At 41.2% G+C, this 15,775-nt stretch overlaps 1 protein-coding gene across 3 annotated transcripts in view; it reads left to right on the plus strand.

The window, feature by feature from the left end:
* MMP16 (matrix metallopeptidase 16) overlaps positions 1 to 15,775 on the plus strand; it is a 180,793-nt gene that overhangs the window by 151,533 nt on the left and 13,485 nt on the right. For all 3 annotated transcript variants that reach the window (XM_083517303.1, XM_083517304.1, XM_083517305.1), the window contains 2 exons: positions 245 to 395; positions 8,705 to 8,820. In XM_083517303.1, coding sequence (XP_083373429.1) covers positions 245 to 395; positions 8,705 to 8,820 — 267 coding nt within the window. The remainder of the gene's footprint in view (positions 1 to 244; positions 396 to 8,704; positions 8,821 to 15,775) is intronic.

A 15,775-nucleotide genomic window follows, 5' to 3' on the forward strand; every position in this document is an offset into this window, starting at 1 on the left:
CAGCTTGCTCCATTTGGAATTTTTGATTCTGCAGCATATTTGGAATTCTGAGGAATGACAGCCAATGTTTGGATATTGGTTCATATGTTGATACCTCCATTGTTTTCTGTTGTGTTCTTTTTTCTAATTAATGTCTTACATATTTCTTGGGGAAAGAGGGGGAAAGAGCCTGTTGGATGCATTTATCAACAAATGATAGTACGAGAAGCTAATGTGGATCTTTCTCCCTTCCCTCTGCTCTCAGGTAACAAGTTCTGGGTCTTCAAGGACACTACTCTCCAGCCAGGATATCCTCACGATTTGATAACATTGGGCAGTGGGATTCCACCCCATGGTATTGATTCAGCAATTTGGTGGGAAGACGTTGGGAAAACCTACTTCTTCAAAGGAGATAGGTTGGTATATTCATCCTGGAAGGGAATAATCAACCTGTTATTTTCATAGCATTTGTGTATGACTGGTTGTGTTCCTTTGTTTTCCAATGGCCTTGTGAAAAATATTACACACATGGAATTTTTAGTGTTGGGTTGACTGTTTACTATTTCAAGGCTTTATATGTACACTTCCACACAGGTTAAGACCCGTATCTTTTGTGTTTGCCCAACTATTATAAATCTTCTCTGTCAAGGGGTCTCTGAGGTTTCAGGTTCTACTGTGCACGTTCACTTGTCATTTGTTTTCATTTAGCCTGCAATTAATTGTTTTATATACATCTTACAGGTGATGTCAAATAACTTCAGAGACCTAGGTACTGAAAGTTTTCAATGAATTTGCATATTTTTCTATCTCCCTTCACTTCTGTGCTCGTACTTTTGAAATCCTAGCACAAAAGAATTTAGGGTCACAACACTGAAAACAAAGTGTTACAATTTCAGTATGAGTTTGGCGACAGAAATGGAGGATGAAGGAAGACCTACAATCTGCTTCGTACTCTCAGAGCAGTTTAGCTTTATGCATTATGTTATTGTGTGAAGCAAGTGTTGTGCATGGACTGCTTCTAAAATGAACTGTGACTTTTGTTAATGCATTGTTTTAATCCTCAGTGCTCTTGGTAGTTAAGCAGGGTTTATCTCAACATGGCAAACAAGCACTGATAGAGGAAGGAGATTTAGCTCTACCTTGCTCCAGTTCCGTGCTGCTCTGTCTCCCCAACTTCCTGCTGCCTTATTTTGGATCAAGATGAAGCTGTGGCAAAGATTGGTCCTAGTGTTTTGTCCTTCTGCAGAAAGATTAGCAGAGAGCAGAACGTCTAGTACAGAGGCATGAATCAATTCCCCCTTGGACCCTAAAGGCGATGGGAAGTCATGCTGTGACTTCTGTCTGTCTTAAGGGGACCTTGGCACCACCAAAATATTTTTCTGCCTAGCTCATGTTTTCTACTTTGATAGTATCTCAATGATTTCAACCTTTTGCAAGGGAGATATGTATGGAGCTACCTTAACACTGAGGTGTCCTTGCTTATTTGGAAGCTCTGTGTGAGATTTGGAGCTCCTGAATGTGTAGCACTGACCAAAGTGCAACTCCTGTTGCCTAGATGCTTATAGAAACCACAGGAGAAAGGACTTTTCCTCATTTCCTTCATGGTCAGGTCACAGCTGTGCAGCTGTAAATAGTTATGGGCCTTCCTCTGATATTCAAATCCACTTGGAAACACTTGAATGTATAGAAGCTCTCAGTATATTGAATAACATTGTGTATATATGCAATTCAGGGAATGAACCCTGTGTGTGTAACTAGATTTCCTGGTGTTTTTTCATATATATATTTTCAGCATAAAATACAATAAAAACAGATTAATCTAAATGAAAATGAAAAAAGAAAATAACATAAAAGGGAAAAAAGAGAAAGAGGAGAAGAAAGAAAAAATACAAAGCGGTCTAGCAGAGGTAGAACTTGACGCTTGTTTCACACAAAAGGGTATGGACCTTCCCAGCAGTCACCTGTAGCTTCCCTTCCTTCTCCCAGCCTCCCACCTTGGGAGATCTCCCCTTCCCTGTCTCTCATACAGGATCTTTTGCCTTCCATCAATCATCTTCCTGTGCATTTCTCAAAAGATAAAACGCAGGCAAAAGTAGAGTGGATAGAAGGAAAATGTGAAAGAGAAAACACAAGAAATAAAGAAATAAGAAATAAAGATTAAAAAAAATAAAAAGAAAGAGAGACAGAGAAGAATATAGCACCAAAAATTTTACTGGGCACCATAGGTAGTAGGAGCCATAGAGTGTGAGAGACTCTCAGTTGCATCCCTGCAAGCATGCATGCTGTTTAAATCTTTCCCCCAACTGTGCTGCTAATTTTGTTTGCCTTTCTGAGCTATATAAGTCTATATTATGAAGACTGCCACAATCATTTTTATAAATGGAGCCTTCTTTTCTGTGTACCAGCCTTGGGAGAAGAAGTAGGCAACATCTTGATGCCTGAAAAGTATGTTTAATTTCAAGCATATTGCAATCAGCATCTACTGTGAACAAAACCTGTCCTATAGTTTGTCTCCTGCAGATAGGGAGATTTGTTATTTTTTAAAGTTTATTCCAGGGCAACAGTTTTCAACCTGCAGGTTCTTGGGACCAAGACAATGGTTGGCATCCTATTTCTGCATTTGTGACTTACACTTTCTGTAAGTTTTATTCGATTGAGGTTTTGTATAGTAGGTTTATTTCCAAAGGCAGCTATGCTAAGTCAAGGTCTTCCTAAAATACTATTAGCTTGAGCAATATACTTTTAAAAAAAGCAACCTAGAGGGAACTATCAAAGGAAACTTCTGCTGATGGAGAGGCTGCTACTTAGAACTGTAACAAGCATAATGAACCTCAGCAGGACATAAATGCAATACTGTATGTAAGAAGAAGATCGAAGAACATGAGCCATGCCAAGATAATTGAGCTATTACAGGATATTGACCACCAGTGGGAATAAGCCCATATCCCACTAAGCTTCACAGTACATATTGTTTATATCACCTTCTTCCCTCCCCTCCCCTTCTTAATGTAATGTTAGAGTTGAATCCTCCTGCTGGTTTTAATTGCATGAATAAGCCTATTACGGTTTTCTTTCTGAATTAGGACAACCCACTGTTGCTTCTTTAGTAGCAATGAGGTTGTCAGGCATGAAAGAGACAGGCAAGAGGTGATGCCAAAGTCAAAGAAGCAAAATGGCCTCCCTGCTAAGACCGTGAAAATATGCTGTAGTCCTCTTAGGAGAAAAATGTGCCTGGAAAACCACAAGGAGAATGTACACATGAATGAGGAAGTCCCAAGGAAGTGATATAAATAGAAAAGTACACAACCATGCTGGATAAATCTATACTGATTTTTCTACTGAGTACAATCTTGAATTAATCCCATGAAGTAGGGTTTGTCCAGCAGATCTCAGTTAAATTTGCTATAGCTGTGCAAGAGACAGTGCCAGAGGACTTTATCTATACTTTGCTTGAATGCCTGTTGGCTTTGTTTTTGTTTTTGTTTTAAAAAAAACAGTTGGCTCTCTTCCCCTTATTACCCTGTTTCTGAACTCACTTGCAGCTTTGTAATTGGAGGCCATGGTGATCAAACCCATTTTATCTTTGAATTTTGCCACTAGTGAACCTCTTTTTCTGTCCATGGAAAGATGGACTTCATTTGTTCAGTGATTTTAATCTATGTGCAGGCAGATTCTGTGCACCCTTCCTCTAAAAAAAAATAAAAACCTGAGAATTAAGCTCTGTGTTGATTTGGTTTATACATTTATTTATTTTATTATTATTATTATTATTATTATTATTATTATTATTATTTATTCAGTTTGTATACTACCCTCCATCGGTACATCTCAGGATGGCTGACAATGTAAACATACAAGATAAAAACAGAAATTATATAATAAAAGCAAGAGCAAAACAAAAACAATAAATACCCTCCCCCATATAATATAATTTTGGGGCATTTATATAGTGCTTAAATCGAATAGTACACAATCAAGATTAAAGCTATAAAAACAGAATTCAGTTAAAATACCTACTGGACTCTTCTTTATTCTTTGGCAATCAGCCGTAGCTGAGTAAGATTGTCTTCCATAAACACTGTTTTAACAGTGAGTCCGTAAGTGACTGTGGAGGCCAGTTCTGGATCCCCATGTTGTTCCACAGTGAGGACATAGGTTTCTGGGTGGGAGTAGATCAAGGTGAGGGTTTGCCAAACGTGCCTTCCTCTTAGCATGTTTCTCCCTTTCGTCCTGAGTTCGAGCATCTTCAAAGCCCATGACGCCTTTGGTAAAGGCTATTTTCCAACTGGACCGCTCACAGACCAGTATTTCCCAGTTGTCAGTGTTTATACTACTTTTTTTTAGATTTGCCTTGGGAGAGTATTTAAACCCCTTTTGTTGACCACCAGCATTATGCTTTCCATTTTTTAAGTTCAGAATAGAGTAGCTGTTTCGGAGGATGATAATCAGGCATCCGTACAACATGACCAGTCCAACGAAGTTGATGTTGAAGAATCATTGCTTCAACACTGGTGATCTTTGCTTTTTCCAGTAAACTGGCATTAGTTCGCCTGTCTTCCCAAGTGATATGCAATTTTTTTCAGAGACACCTTGGTGGAATCTTTCGAGGAGTTAGATGACATTTATAAGTGGTCCATGTTTCACAAGTGTAAACAAGCATTTTTGTTTCCCTGCGAATGTCCCAGTCCTCAAACACTCTTCACTTCAATCAGGAGAAAGCTGCACTCGCAGAGCTCAGGCAATGCTGGATTTCAGCATCAATGTCAGCCCTTGTGGAAAGATAGCTACCCAGGTAGAAGTGAACAACATTTTCCAATGTTACAATGTTAAGTTGGATTTGTGGCGCTGCAGAGGGGTTGTTTTGTGCTTGTTGGTGCAGCACTTTGTTTTTTTTGGATGTTGAGTGATAGGCCAAGCTTTTCGTAAGCTTCTGTGAAGATATTTAGGATGGTCTGGAGGTCATCCTCTGAGTATGTACACACTATGTTGTCATCAGCATATTGAAGCTCGATGATGGAAGTTATAATAACCTTACTCTTTGCTTTCAACCTACTCAAGTTAAAGAACTTTCACATCGGGTTGATATATGATTTCTACCCTGGTGGGGAGTTTTCCTTCAACAGTGTGTAGGAACATGACAATGAAAATAATAAATTGAGTTGGGGAGATAACACAACCCCGTTTAACATCTGATCCCACTGTGAATGGTTCACTTTGAGAGCCATTGTTATCTGCAATTGTTGCCGTCATATTATCGTGGAGGAGCCGGAGGATGTTCACAAATTTATCTGGGCACCCAATTTCAGAAGGACAGTCCACAGGGCATTACTATTTACAGTGTTGAAGGCCTTAGGTCAATAAACACCATATACAGGGGTTGGTTTTGCTCTCTGCATTTTTCTTGAAGCTGTTGAGTGGTGAAAATCATGTCCACTGTCCCCCTAGAAGGTCGAAAACCATTTTGGGATTCAGGAAGTGTAGCCTCAGATATAGTTAGAAGACAGTTTGCTAAGATCCTTGCAAGAATTTTGCTGGCCTCCGCTAATAAAGAGATGCCTCAGTAGTTTCCACAGTCCATTCTATCACCTTTTTTAAAAAAAGGTTGATAATTTTGGCATCCGTAAAATCTGCTGGGATCTGTTTTCTCTCCCAGATTTTTTTCAATGAGCTTGTGAAGTTGTTGTGTAAGTTCAATTCCGCCCACTTTGAAGACATCGGAAGGCATCCCATCAGGTCTGCTGGCTTTGTTGTTTTTCATTTGGTTAATAGCTGTACACAACTCTCCCAGATTTGGAGATACTGAAAGCTCATCTCTAATTTGTTTTTGTGGAATTTTTGAGAGGACCTCAGCAGCTGTGGCTATGGAGATGCTGGTAATGTTCTTTCCAGTGCAATGCAATAGTTTCTTTTTTTTTTAAAGTGTGGTACCGTCTGTTGAGTGTAGGGGGCATATGCCATTATTTATTGGTCCATAGGTGATCATTGTGACTTTAAAGAAACTCTGTGCATCATGAGTGTCGGCTAAGTGCTGAATCTCTTGAGCTTTTTTTAATCCACCAGGTGTTCTTTAGTTCTCTAGATCTTCTTTGAACCTTAGCATTGGCATAGGTTTTTTTTCTTAGTGGCACAGTTTCTATCTCTTTGCCAGATCTGAAATGCCTTCATTTTCTTCTCAATAATGTGTTCAATCTCACTATCATTCTCATATCACCAGTCCTGGTGTTTGAAATACTTACTGGAATAAAGTCTTCAGCAGGGACTAGAAGTTTGAATGGGAGGGGGCTTGGCTGACCTCAACTGGAAAGGAGTTCCATAAAATTGGGCTCACAGTATGGAGCACACAGCTCCTGGAGAAAATGAGCCGTGCATCTGACCACTAACAGTCACTCCCCCAAAGATCTCAGTTATTGGTCAGATTGCCATTAAGTAAATCAAATTTACTTCTGAATTAGCATGTCTCAGACTGTTTTGTTAAACCTCTGATGAACTGAGAACTTAAGATAGCCTCCATGTCTGAATCATGTGAAGAATATAGTCTATAGTTACCAGGGGGGTGGGTCCACACTGCTGACCAGTTCCCCAGCATCAGAGATGCTCCTGCTCCTGCTAGGACATCTGCTGTGAAGAAATCTATGGATGAGCTCACTTACAGGCTTCTTTAGAACAGAGATCTAGGGGTCTAGGGTCGAGCGATGTGGCAAACATTCCCCAGTAATGTTATGATGTGATTGATACCTGAGGAAGACTAATGAATGTAGGATCAAATGGACATTTTCAATGAAAATTATACAAACTGCTTTCTTATTTTGAAACACTCCCCCCTCCGGTGTGTGTCTCTCTTCATTCATATGTAATTTCTGACACATAGTTGTGACCGAAAGTGAATTTTTATTGACTGTGAAAATACTGCAGAAAGACCACTCATCTCTTTTCTCACCTATCATAAAACATGAAGAAAAAAGAGTTTTATTCATGCTTTAGGGAATGGATAGAAGCCTTTTTTCTAATAACTAAAATGACTTCGTCTCAAAACATCGCACATGATTTTAAGCTTAATCTTGAAAACAAAAAGCCTTTGGCAGATCAGCAACAAAATATATTTGGCATGCACAGTGAACTTCTGCTGGGAGGAAGCCTCTAGAATAAAGATTTATTTTTTAGAAATATTATGGGGAAAACCCAGCAATTTCTATAAGATACGCTGCTCAATTCAATGCACATGGAAGAGCACCCAATTGTTTTCTGAAAGGCTGACTGTCATGCAGGTGGAGGTGGAAGTGCAGCTGCATGTTTAAAGCCAGATTTTTTAAAAAGCATGATAAGCAGGATTGAAAGAACCCTGAACTGATACGGCAGAAGTTTTGGCTTAGCCCTTCCTTCATGACCAGCCCTTTGTGTGGCCTACAAAGTTGTATACCTGAAGGAGCGTCTCCACCCCCATCGTTCAGCCCGGACACTGAGATCCAGCGCCGAGGGCCTTCTGGCGGTTCCCTCATTGCGAGAAGTGAGGCTACAGGGAACCAGACAGAGGGCCTTCTCGGTAGTGGCGCCCACCCTGTGGAACGCCCTCCCAACAGGTGTCAAAGAGATAAATAATTACCTGACATTCAGAAGACATCTTAAGGCAGCCCTGTCCAGGGAAGTTTTTAATATGTAATGCTGTGCTGTTTTTAACACTGATTGGGAGCCGCCCAGAGTGGCTGGGGAAACTCAGCCAGATGGGCGGGGTATAAATAATAAATTATTATTATTATTATTATTATTATTATTAACCCACTTTGCTTTGGCTGGGACAACACTGGGGCTGCCTCTGCCTTTTGGTGCTGAGCACTGCTCACAGCACATTGCAAGAACATGGTTAGGCAATCACAAGCAGCCCACAGAATAAGCAAAATCTGGTACCCACCCAACCAACAAGACTCCATCTTCTCAGGATTCAGACTCACTTTATTGCCCCTTGTGCAGTCTAACATTGCACTCAGATACCCCTCTGGGTCTTTCACAGCTTTTTCTGATTCAAATGTAAAACTTCACATCTTAAGCATATTGACAACACCTTGCCTTAAAATAGTATTGAAGTGTAATCTTGTGCACATTACTAGAAGTAAGGTTCACTGTGTTATGTGGGGCTTACTCCTGTGTAAATATGCATAGGATTACAGCCTTAGTGATTCTGAATTTGTGCACTGCTGCTGCTGCTGTTGTTGTTTTGTTTTACTGCAAATATTTCTCTGTACCCAGATTTAGCATGTACAGAATTCAGCATATTGAATTATTTAATGCATATTGCATGATTGGGTAACAAAAGACTCCTGTAAAGCATTCATAAGAGAAGAGTTAAGATTGCTGTGGGAACCTTAACTCAGAGTTTAATGGCTTGTGTGTGATTAAAACTTCAACTGAAACATTATTATGGATCTTTGCATATAATGTTCCTCCTTGTGCGGCTTTGTAGAACCCCTAGGCATCAGAGTTGTTCTGATTATGCAGAAGGCGCTTGTTGATTTGGTTTTCAAACTAGGCAAATCTTTTTATCTACTGTGCCCTTACTAGAAACAGCTGTCCAATCAGCAAGCAGATAAAACTCCTTTGTTACCTGGGAATGTACCTAAAGCAGGAAGGATGTTGTTGCCCTGATTTCATCATTTCACTCAGTGTTTCTTCTCTGACATTGAAAATAGGCATTCATAAATGCATATTCTAATCTTGTAGCTTTGTTTATTAGGTACTGGAGGTACAGTGAAGATATGAGAACTATGGATCCTGGTTATCCCAAACCAATCACAATATGGAAAGGTATCCCAGAATCACCTCAGGGAGCCTTTGTCCACAAAGAAAATGGTATGTAGCTTCTTGTGCATGTTATTGTTCTTTAATAAAATAATCTTCCTGATCTGCAGACCATCTTTTGAGTACCTCACTTTTTCGAGCGGTGCCTCGCTACCTGAATTTACACTGCTTTGTAACCCCATGTCAGCACACCTATAAATAGATGCTTTTGGATTTCTGATTTTTTTTCATATTCTACTTGTTCTCAGATTGTTTCCATATTAATCTTTGAATCCAGTGATTGGGAATCCCATCTTCTTTCTTCAGACTCATAGGTCAAGATGGTGGAACAGGGGAAGTGTAAATATACATTTCTCCCCATGTCATTCACTCACTGAAAATTTGCCACCCAGAGCTGCTATTTGCTGCAGATTACAATAATATAGTGTCATTTCCAAATCAATCCAGAATGGGATTTTCTTGTTAGAGTTTGCCCATCTCTTGTGTATGCTGTTTCTCTATCACTTTGAGCCTTATTCTCCAAACACTGGTTCACCGCTTCTGGATTTAGTCTGAGTATAATTTGCTTGCGTTGTGCAAATTTTTTCCCCATTGGCTTTATCCAGGTGAATCTACTTTTGTGCTGTGGAGCACACAATTGCAAAGTGTTATCACAAGTTCGTTGCTATTTGATGCAAAATAAAGAAGAACAAGGGATGAAGCAGTGGTTTTGAACCTAAGTTTACATCAGTACTAAATTATTTATTGCAAAGGTATACTAAACTATATTGCACATTTATGTAACCACTATAACTCCTGGACTAAGACGAAGCACCATAGACTTTTCTTGATGCTGAAAGTTGCCATTATGTGCATATTAATTACTGCCCTCAACAATTTGATGATGTGGTCTTGAGAGTGAAATAAAGATATGGGATTGCAACCAGTTTCACTTGCTACGTACCTCTAGCTCTGCATATGTGATTGATTTAACAGAGATTGGGGGTTTTTTTGTCCCTTCCTTCTTCCCTCAGGACGTGTCTCCCCTGTAAAAGATTATGAGACATTTCCCCCTAGTTTAGAATCTTTATTCCTTCCTTTGGCTCAAATATCTAATTTCTGCAGGCAACATTTTCTTCTCGGGAATACTCTTAATCACTTCCTTGCTTTAAGTCTGTTTCATCCATCAATAGAAAATCTTTCCTGAGCTGAGCATTTTGGGTGGGTGAGGGTGGAAGTTTCTTTTTTTGCAGCAGGAAACTAGTTTGTGCAACTAATTTATTGCCATAAAAACTAGTTTTATTTGTGTGTGCATATATATATACACATACATACACACACACACACACACACACTCAAATGTCTCTATAAAGACTTGTGTTAAAGTATATATAGTATCTGATGCACTAGGTAAAATTGGGTATGCATTTCAAATAAATTGGGCTCCAGTGTAAATACAGAGTGGTAAATGTGTCAAGGCATCTTCAGTCACTTCTATAAGGTGTGTGAGAGGTTGGGGAGAGCATTCCCAGATTCACAGCAGTGAATGGTGTTGTTGTTGCACACAAATATGCTCTATGTGTGGATCAGAGCTGATAAGAGTAATCTCATGCTGTATTAGCTGGCTTCCTTAAATGTATTACATTTAACCAATAAACATGCAAGTAGGAGTTGTGAACATATCACAAGTATAGTGGTACCTTGGTTTTCAAATGTAATCCATTCCAGAAGACCATTTGACTTCCAAAACGTTCGAAAACTGAAGCATGCATTTCTGACCAGAAAACTCAATATGGAAGCCATGTGGCACATTTGGTTTCCGAAAAGCGTTCAAAAACCGAAGCAGTTACTTCTGGGTTTTCAATGTTCAAAAGCCAAAACGTTTGACTTCCGAGATGTCTGAAAACCAAGGTACCACTGTATTTTCAGTGCATCATACTGATGTGCAAATAAAGCCTTTGTTGCACCTTCTAATCACTATAATATAAGGTAGGGTTGCCACCTGTCCTTAGAAAATGTGACCGTCCCTGTTTTGGACAAAAGTGTCCCCTGCCCTGTGTGGACTTCAAACAGGACATTTTCCCCCCAATATTTGAGTTCATCCTCCTCAGAATATTCAGGGAGAGGGTGGGTCCGGTGGAGAGTGAGAGAGAGGGTTTAGGAAGACAGGGAAGAGGGTAGATCCCATTCATTGGTTTGCGTCACCTACCCATCTCCCTTCTCCTCGCCCCCTGTCAGTATACCTGAAGGAGCATCTCCATCCCATCATTCAACCCGGACACTGAGGTCCAGCTTCAAGGGACTTCTGGCGGTTCTGTCACTGTGGGAAGTGAGGTTACAGGGAACCAGGAAGAGGGCCTCCTCAGTAGTGGTGCCTGCCCTGTGGAACGCCTTCCCATCAGATGTCAAGGAAATAAACAACTATCTGACTTTTAAAAGACATCTGAAGGCAACCCTGTTTAGGGAAGTTTTTAATGTTCGATGTTTCATCATGTTTTTAATATTCTCTTGGGAGCCACCCAGAGTGGCTAGGGAAACCCAGCCAGATGGACAGGGTCTAAATAATGAATCATCATCATCATCATCATCATCATCAATGTCCTCACCACTACTATATCTACTGTATTATCCCCACCAACCCCAGGAGCACCCCTCCCTTCCTTAACACTGTTGGGCATGAGAGAGAGACAGCTGGCCCAAAATGCCGGCTGCATAACTGTCGGAGCAGCTGATGAGGAACGCGGCCTGGCGTAAGCGACAATAGAGGGAAGAGGAAAGAAGTAGTGTCCTTCACCCATTCCTTCCTTCCCTCTCGCTGCTGCCCCTCTTCAGTCCCACCACGTGGCCCCCTCTACCACCCTGCCCTGACCTTTCCTCCTCCCTTCTCCTCCGTGCTCTTCTGCTGCCAGCATGGATGAGAGGCTGGAGCTGCAACTCAAGTTGCCATGGGAGCTGGCCATCTATCCCCGGCCCCTGGCTGTCTATGTGAGTTGAGTGAAAGAGTGGGGCCAAGTGGCTGAGGCAGGTGGGAAGCCAAATGTGAGGAACCCCCCTCCACCAAGGGGGGGCAGGATTTGGTGTCATGAGAGTGTTGTGCCTCCCAACTACCAATCTGTCCTGTATTTTGCCTGACCAAAGGTAGCAGCCCTAAATATAGGACTAAGTAGGTGGAACTGAAATAACTACATATTCTTCTATAATACACCCTTGCCTTTTCCCTCTCCTTCAACCTATGCCTTATCTATGTTGAATGATAGACTGTAAGCCTCTTAGGACAGGGACTTCTCCACTCATACTTTGCACAGTGATAAGAGAAAAACAACAACACCAGAAATAATAGGGGGGTTATGTTGTTGTCCCCTGTGATAGAATGAGAGTGGAGTTTCACTGCTTTCCAGCCAGAGGGCTACAAAACTAGCCCAGAGATTCCAGCCTTTGCTTTCAGGATGCAATAATTTCCATTTTATTCATGTGTAAATAGCTGTGCAGTACAGGGGGGGGGGGGAATGGACCTCCATATTTTCAGTGAAGGTCAGTAAATTTTCTGTAAAGGGCATCTGTGTGTCTGAAAACATACAGTAAATGAATGCCTGAAAACCTGAACCAATTGCACTTCACAGCAGAGTGTTTCTGAGGCATTTTGAGATGAGTGGGTTCTCTTGAAATGTTTCAGCAAAATCACGGTCAATTCACTGAGGAGACATGGGGATTCATTCTTTTTCTGTAGTGTGTGAAGTGGCCCTGAGGTCACACTGAACTTCATTGGTTTTCAGTTACTAAAATAACAGGAAAGATACCTGAGACCTAGGCAGACAATACAATTAAGGAGTGAGCCGTTTTTGCCTTTGTGTTGTGTTGTTGTTAATGTCGTTTCTTGGAGGCTAAATGTAAGAAATCCTCTGGGCTCTCGGAGAAGGAAAACTAAGTATTGAAAGTTGCCTGGTGATGCCTGCAAGGAACAGTGCTGTGAATTGTCCCCCAAAGTCAAGATCCCTGCATGGTGCAATTGGTGATTGCATCAACAAACAATGAAACAAGCAAATGAGAAACCCCACAACCTACTTTCAGAGAACTCTGATGAATTTTTGCCTGAAACCATTTCTCTTCTACTCTTCAGATAAAGATTTGACTTGAAATTGTACCAGATAGCTTCAGGGGAGAAAGTTCAGAGGAACTGATTCCAATTAAACAACATCTTTCATTAATATAGCGCTAATCCTTTTAGCTTCCTAGTTCGTTTTGGGGGAGGGGAGAAACATTTGTGTTGCTTGATTAAAAACAACAGAAACAGAGATATATGTCTCCTATTCTTACATCTACTTTTGAAAGCTTCTTGATAGTAAGAAATATCTTCAACAGGGCTCAGTTTGAGAAAAAAAGATGTGTAAGCTTTTGAGTTACGCAGAAAGCTTTAGAAGAAAGTTTTATACATGTTGGCAGGACTTGGGGCAGAGTTATGCATTACAATTAGGTAAGGGGAGCTGCCATCAAAAATGACATTTCTCCCTATTTCAAGTTCTCTCCTCTTTCACTATAACATGCATTATATTTTACAACATCACCAAGTTATGTATTTTCCAACCCAAGCAGCAACAGAGTGAGCAAATTATGCTGATTTTCAGTAGTACACTTGATGTAAACATATTATTTTGTTAAATGCCAAAAAGAGGTACTCCGGTTGTTTGCATATAAATTGCCAACCATGTGGATGACTCTTATGGGAGCAGGAGACCTTTAGATGGCTGAGAGTAATGGGGTAGAAGGAGATATCACAGGAATACACTGGTTCATGATGGTTGAGAGAAGGCCAGGAAGGGACTGGGTGTTTGTGGTGGACATGGGAGGAAACAGAAAGTCACACAGACTTTGACGAGGAATGTGTTTGAACAACAAACAAGGTAAATGATTTTGCGGTAGAGTTTGGACAGAGTTGAGAAAAGGTGTGACAATGGAAATGCAGAGAATATTGCAGTAGGTCAGTGTAAGGGATGATTGGATGTGTATTAGAGATTTTGCTGAGGAGACAGAAAGGTAGGGCTGTGCTTTTGCAACGTCGTATCAGGAGAAGCAACACAACTCGCTGATGGACAGAATATAAGAAACAAAGAAGGTGGGGGCAACAGGATATATGTTGTCAATTAATATGGAAATAATATTTAAGGAGAAAGTTTTGGGAAGAAAGATAATTTCCATTGTGCTACTGTTTTCCAGTAATGGACAAATTTATGAGATAATAAACCCTGCAACAGTCCCAAGTACCCCATGTAATATCTTATGCACTAGAATTTCTGAAGGACAATTAAAATAAATAACAGCAATAGCACAAGATTTTTATATTATTCCATCATGAAACTAACAAAAAATGGTGATGGGTGAAAGCGTTTGGGTCTATTTTGAATAGAAAATGAGATGCTCTAAAGAGGTTTTTCCTCTCCGCAGTGCAATTTCAAAAACCCATTTTTGTGCAAGCAGTTGAAACTAGCATCGAACCTAAACTTTCCAATTAGTACTATTTGCATCACAAATGAAGCCCATTCTTTTTCTTTTCTTTTCTGGGGACCTATAATACTGCAGAATGCAAACTGTGACATAGTAAAGATAGAGAAAGCTCCAGCTATTTGTGCACAGTTTTTAAACAGTAGGAGGAAGTTCACCCATTGTGAAAGTTTGTTTCAGACTGGATCGGTGCCACTTTTCATCTGGGCCAGTCAAATGCTTTGGATTATTTGGCAGGAAAGCAGCATTTCTGCAATTAGGCACCATTTTTAATTATCCTGGATTGCACTTGAATGATCAAATTCTAGCTCCCTGCAGAAAATCTGAAGCTGTGCACACCTGCTTTCCATTGGCAGAGTTAATACAGCATTTCCTCTCAAAGACATAGAAGTAACAGGGAACAGAATCAGCCCAGACAGTCGAGAGGGAGGAGCAATGTAGGTGGGTCTAGCACAGTGCTGTAATTTGCTATAATTGACCAATGTTCCCAAGCTGGGTAGGGGCTCTTTGAGCAAACAGGACTCAGGGTGAGCATAATTTATGATCCTATTTAAATGTCAATTTTAAATAAGGATCTTAAATCCTTCCACTGGTCTAAATGCATCCGTCTTGGTTGTTTCATAAAGTTAGGGAAGATAGGCATTTAGGACATGACATACGCTAAATTATGCTTCAATCTGCCCCACAGCTTTGTTGGGTTATTCATATACAGTTTCCTGTGCATAACAAAGGATTGCTTTGATACGTTGGCTTCTCATCAGATGTACCGTATTTTTCGCCCCATAGGACGCACTTTTCCCCCTCCAAAAATGAAGGGGAAATGTGTGTGCGTCCTATGGGGCGAATGCAGGCTTTCGCTGAAGCCTGGAGAGCGAGAGGCATCGGTGCGCACAGACCCCTCTTGCTCTCCAGGCTTCAGGAAGCTATCCGCAAGCCTTGCAAGTCCGGCGGGAGTTCCCGCGGGCTCACAAGAAGAGTTTGGATTTGATATCCCGCCTTTCATTCCCTTTAAGGAGTCTCAAAGCGGCTAACATTCTCCTTTCCCTTCCTCCCCCACAACAAACACTCTGTGAGGTGAGTGAGGCTGAGAGACTTCACAGAAGTGTGACTAGCCCAAGGTCACCCAGCAGCTGCATGTGGAGGAGCGGAGACGCAAACCCGGTTCCCCAGATTACGAGACTACCGCTCTTAACCACTACACCACACTGGCTGCAGCCCTGGCGAGTGTCCGCAAGCCTTGCGCGCCCGGCAGGAGGTCCCGCCGAGCGCGCGAGGCTTGGGGCAGCAGCCTGTCGCCCGAAGCACGGGGAGCCCTCCGGAGGGTGCCCTGTGCTTTGGGCAGGTGTGCACAAGGCTTGGGGCGGCAGCCGCGGTGGGGGGGGGAATATTTTTTTTTTATTCATTTCCCCCCCCCAAAAAAAAAACGAGGTGCATCCTATGGGCCGGTGCGCCTTATAGGACGAAGAATACGGCAATTTTTTCAACATAAAGACATGTCTTTGTTGAAAACCAATATGCCCTATAAAGTTGT

This window comes from Podarcis liolepis (assembly GCF_965112155.1).
Source record: "Podarcis liolepis genome assembly, chromosome: 8".
NCBI classification, from domain to species: domain Eukaryota; kingdom Metazoa; phylum Chordata; class Lepidosauria; order Squamata; family Lacertidae; genus Podarcis; species Podarcis liolepis.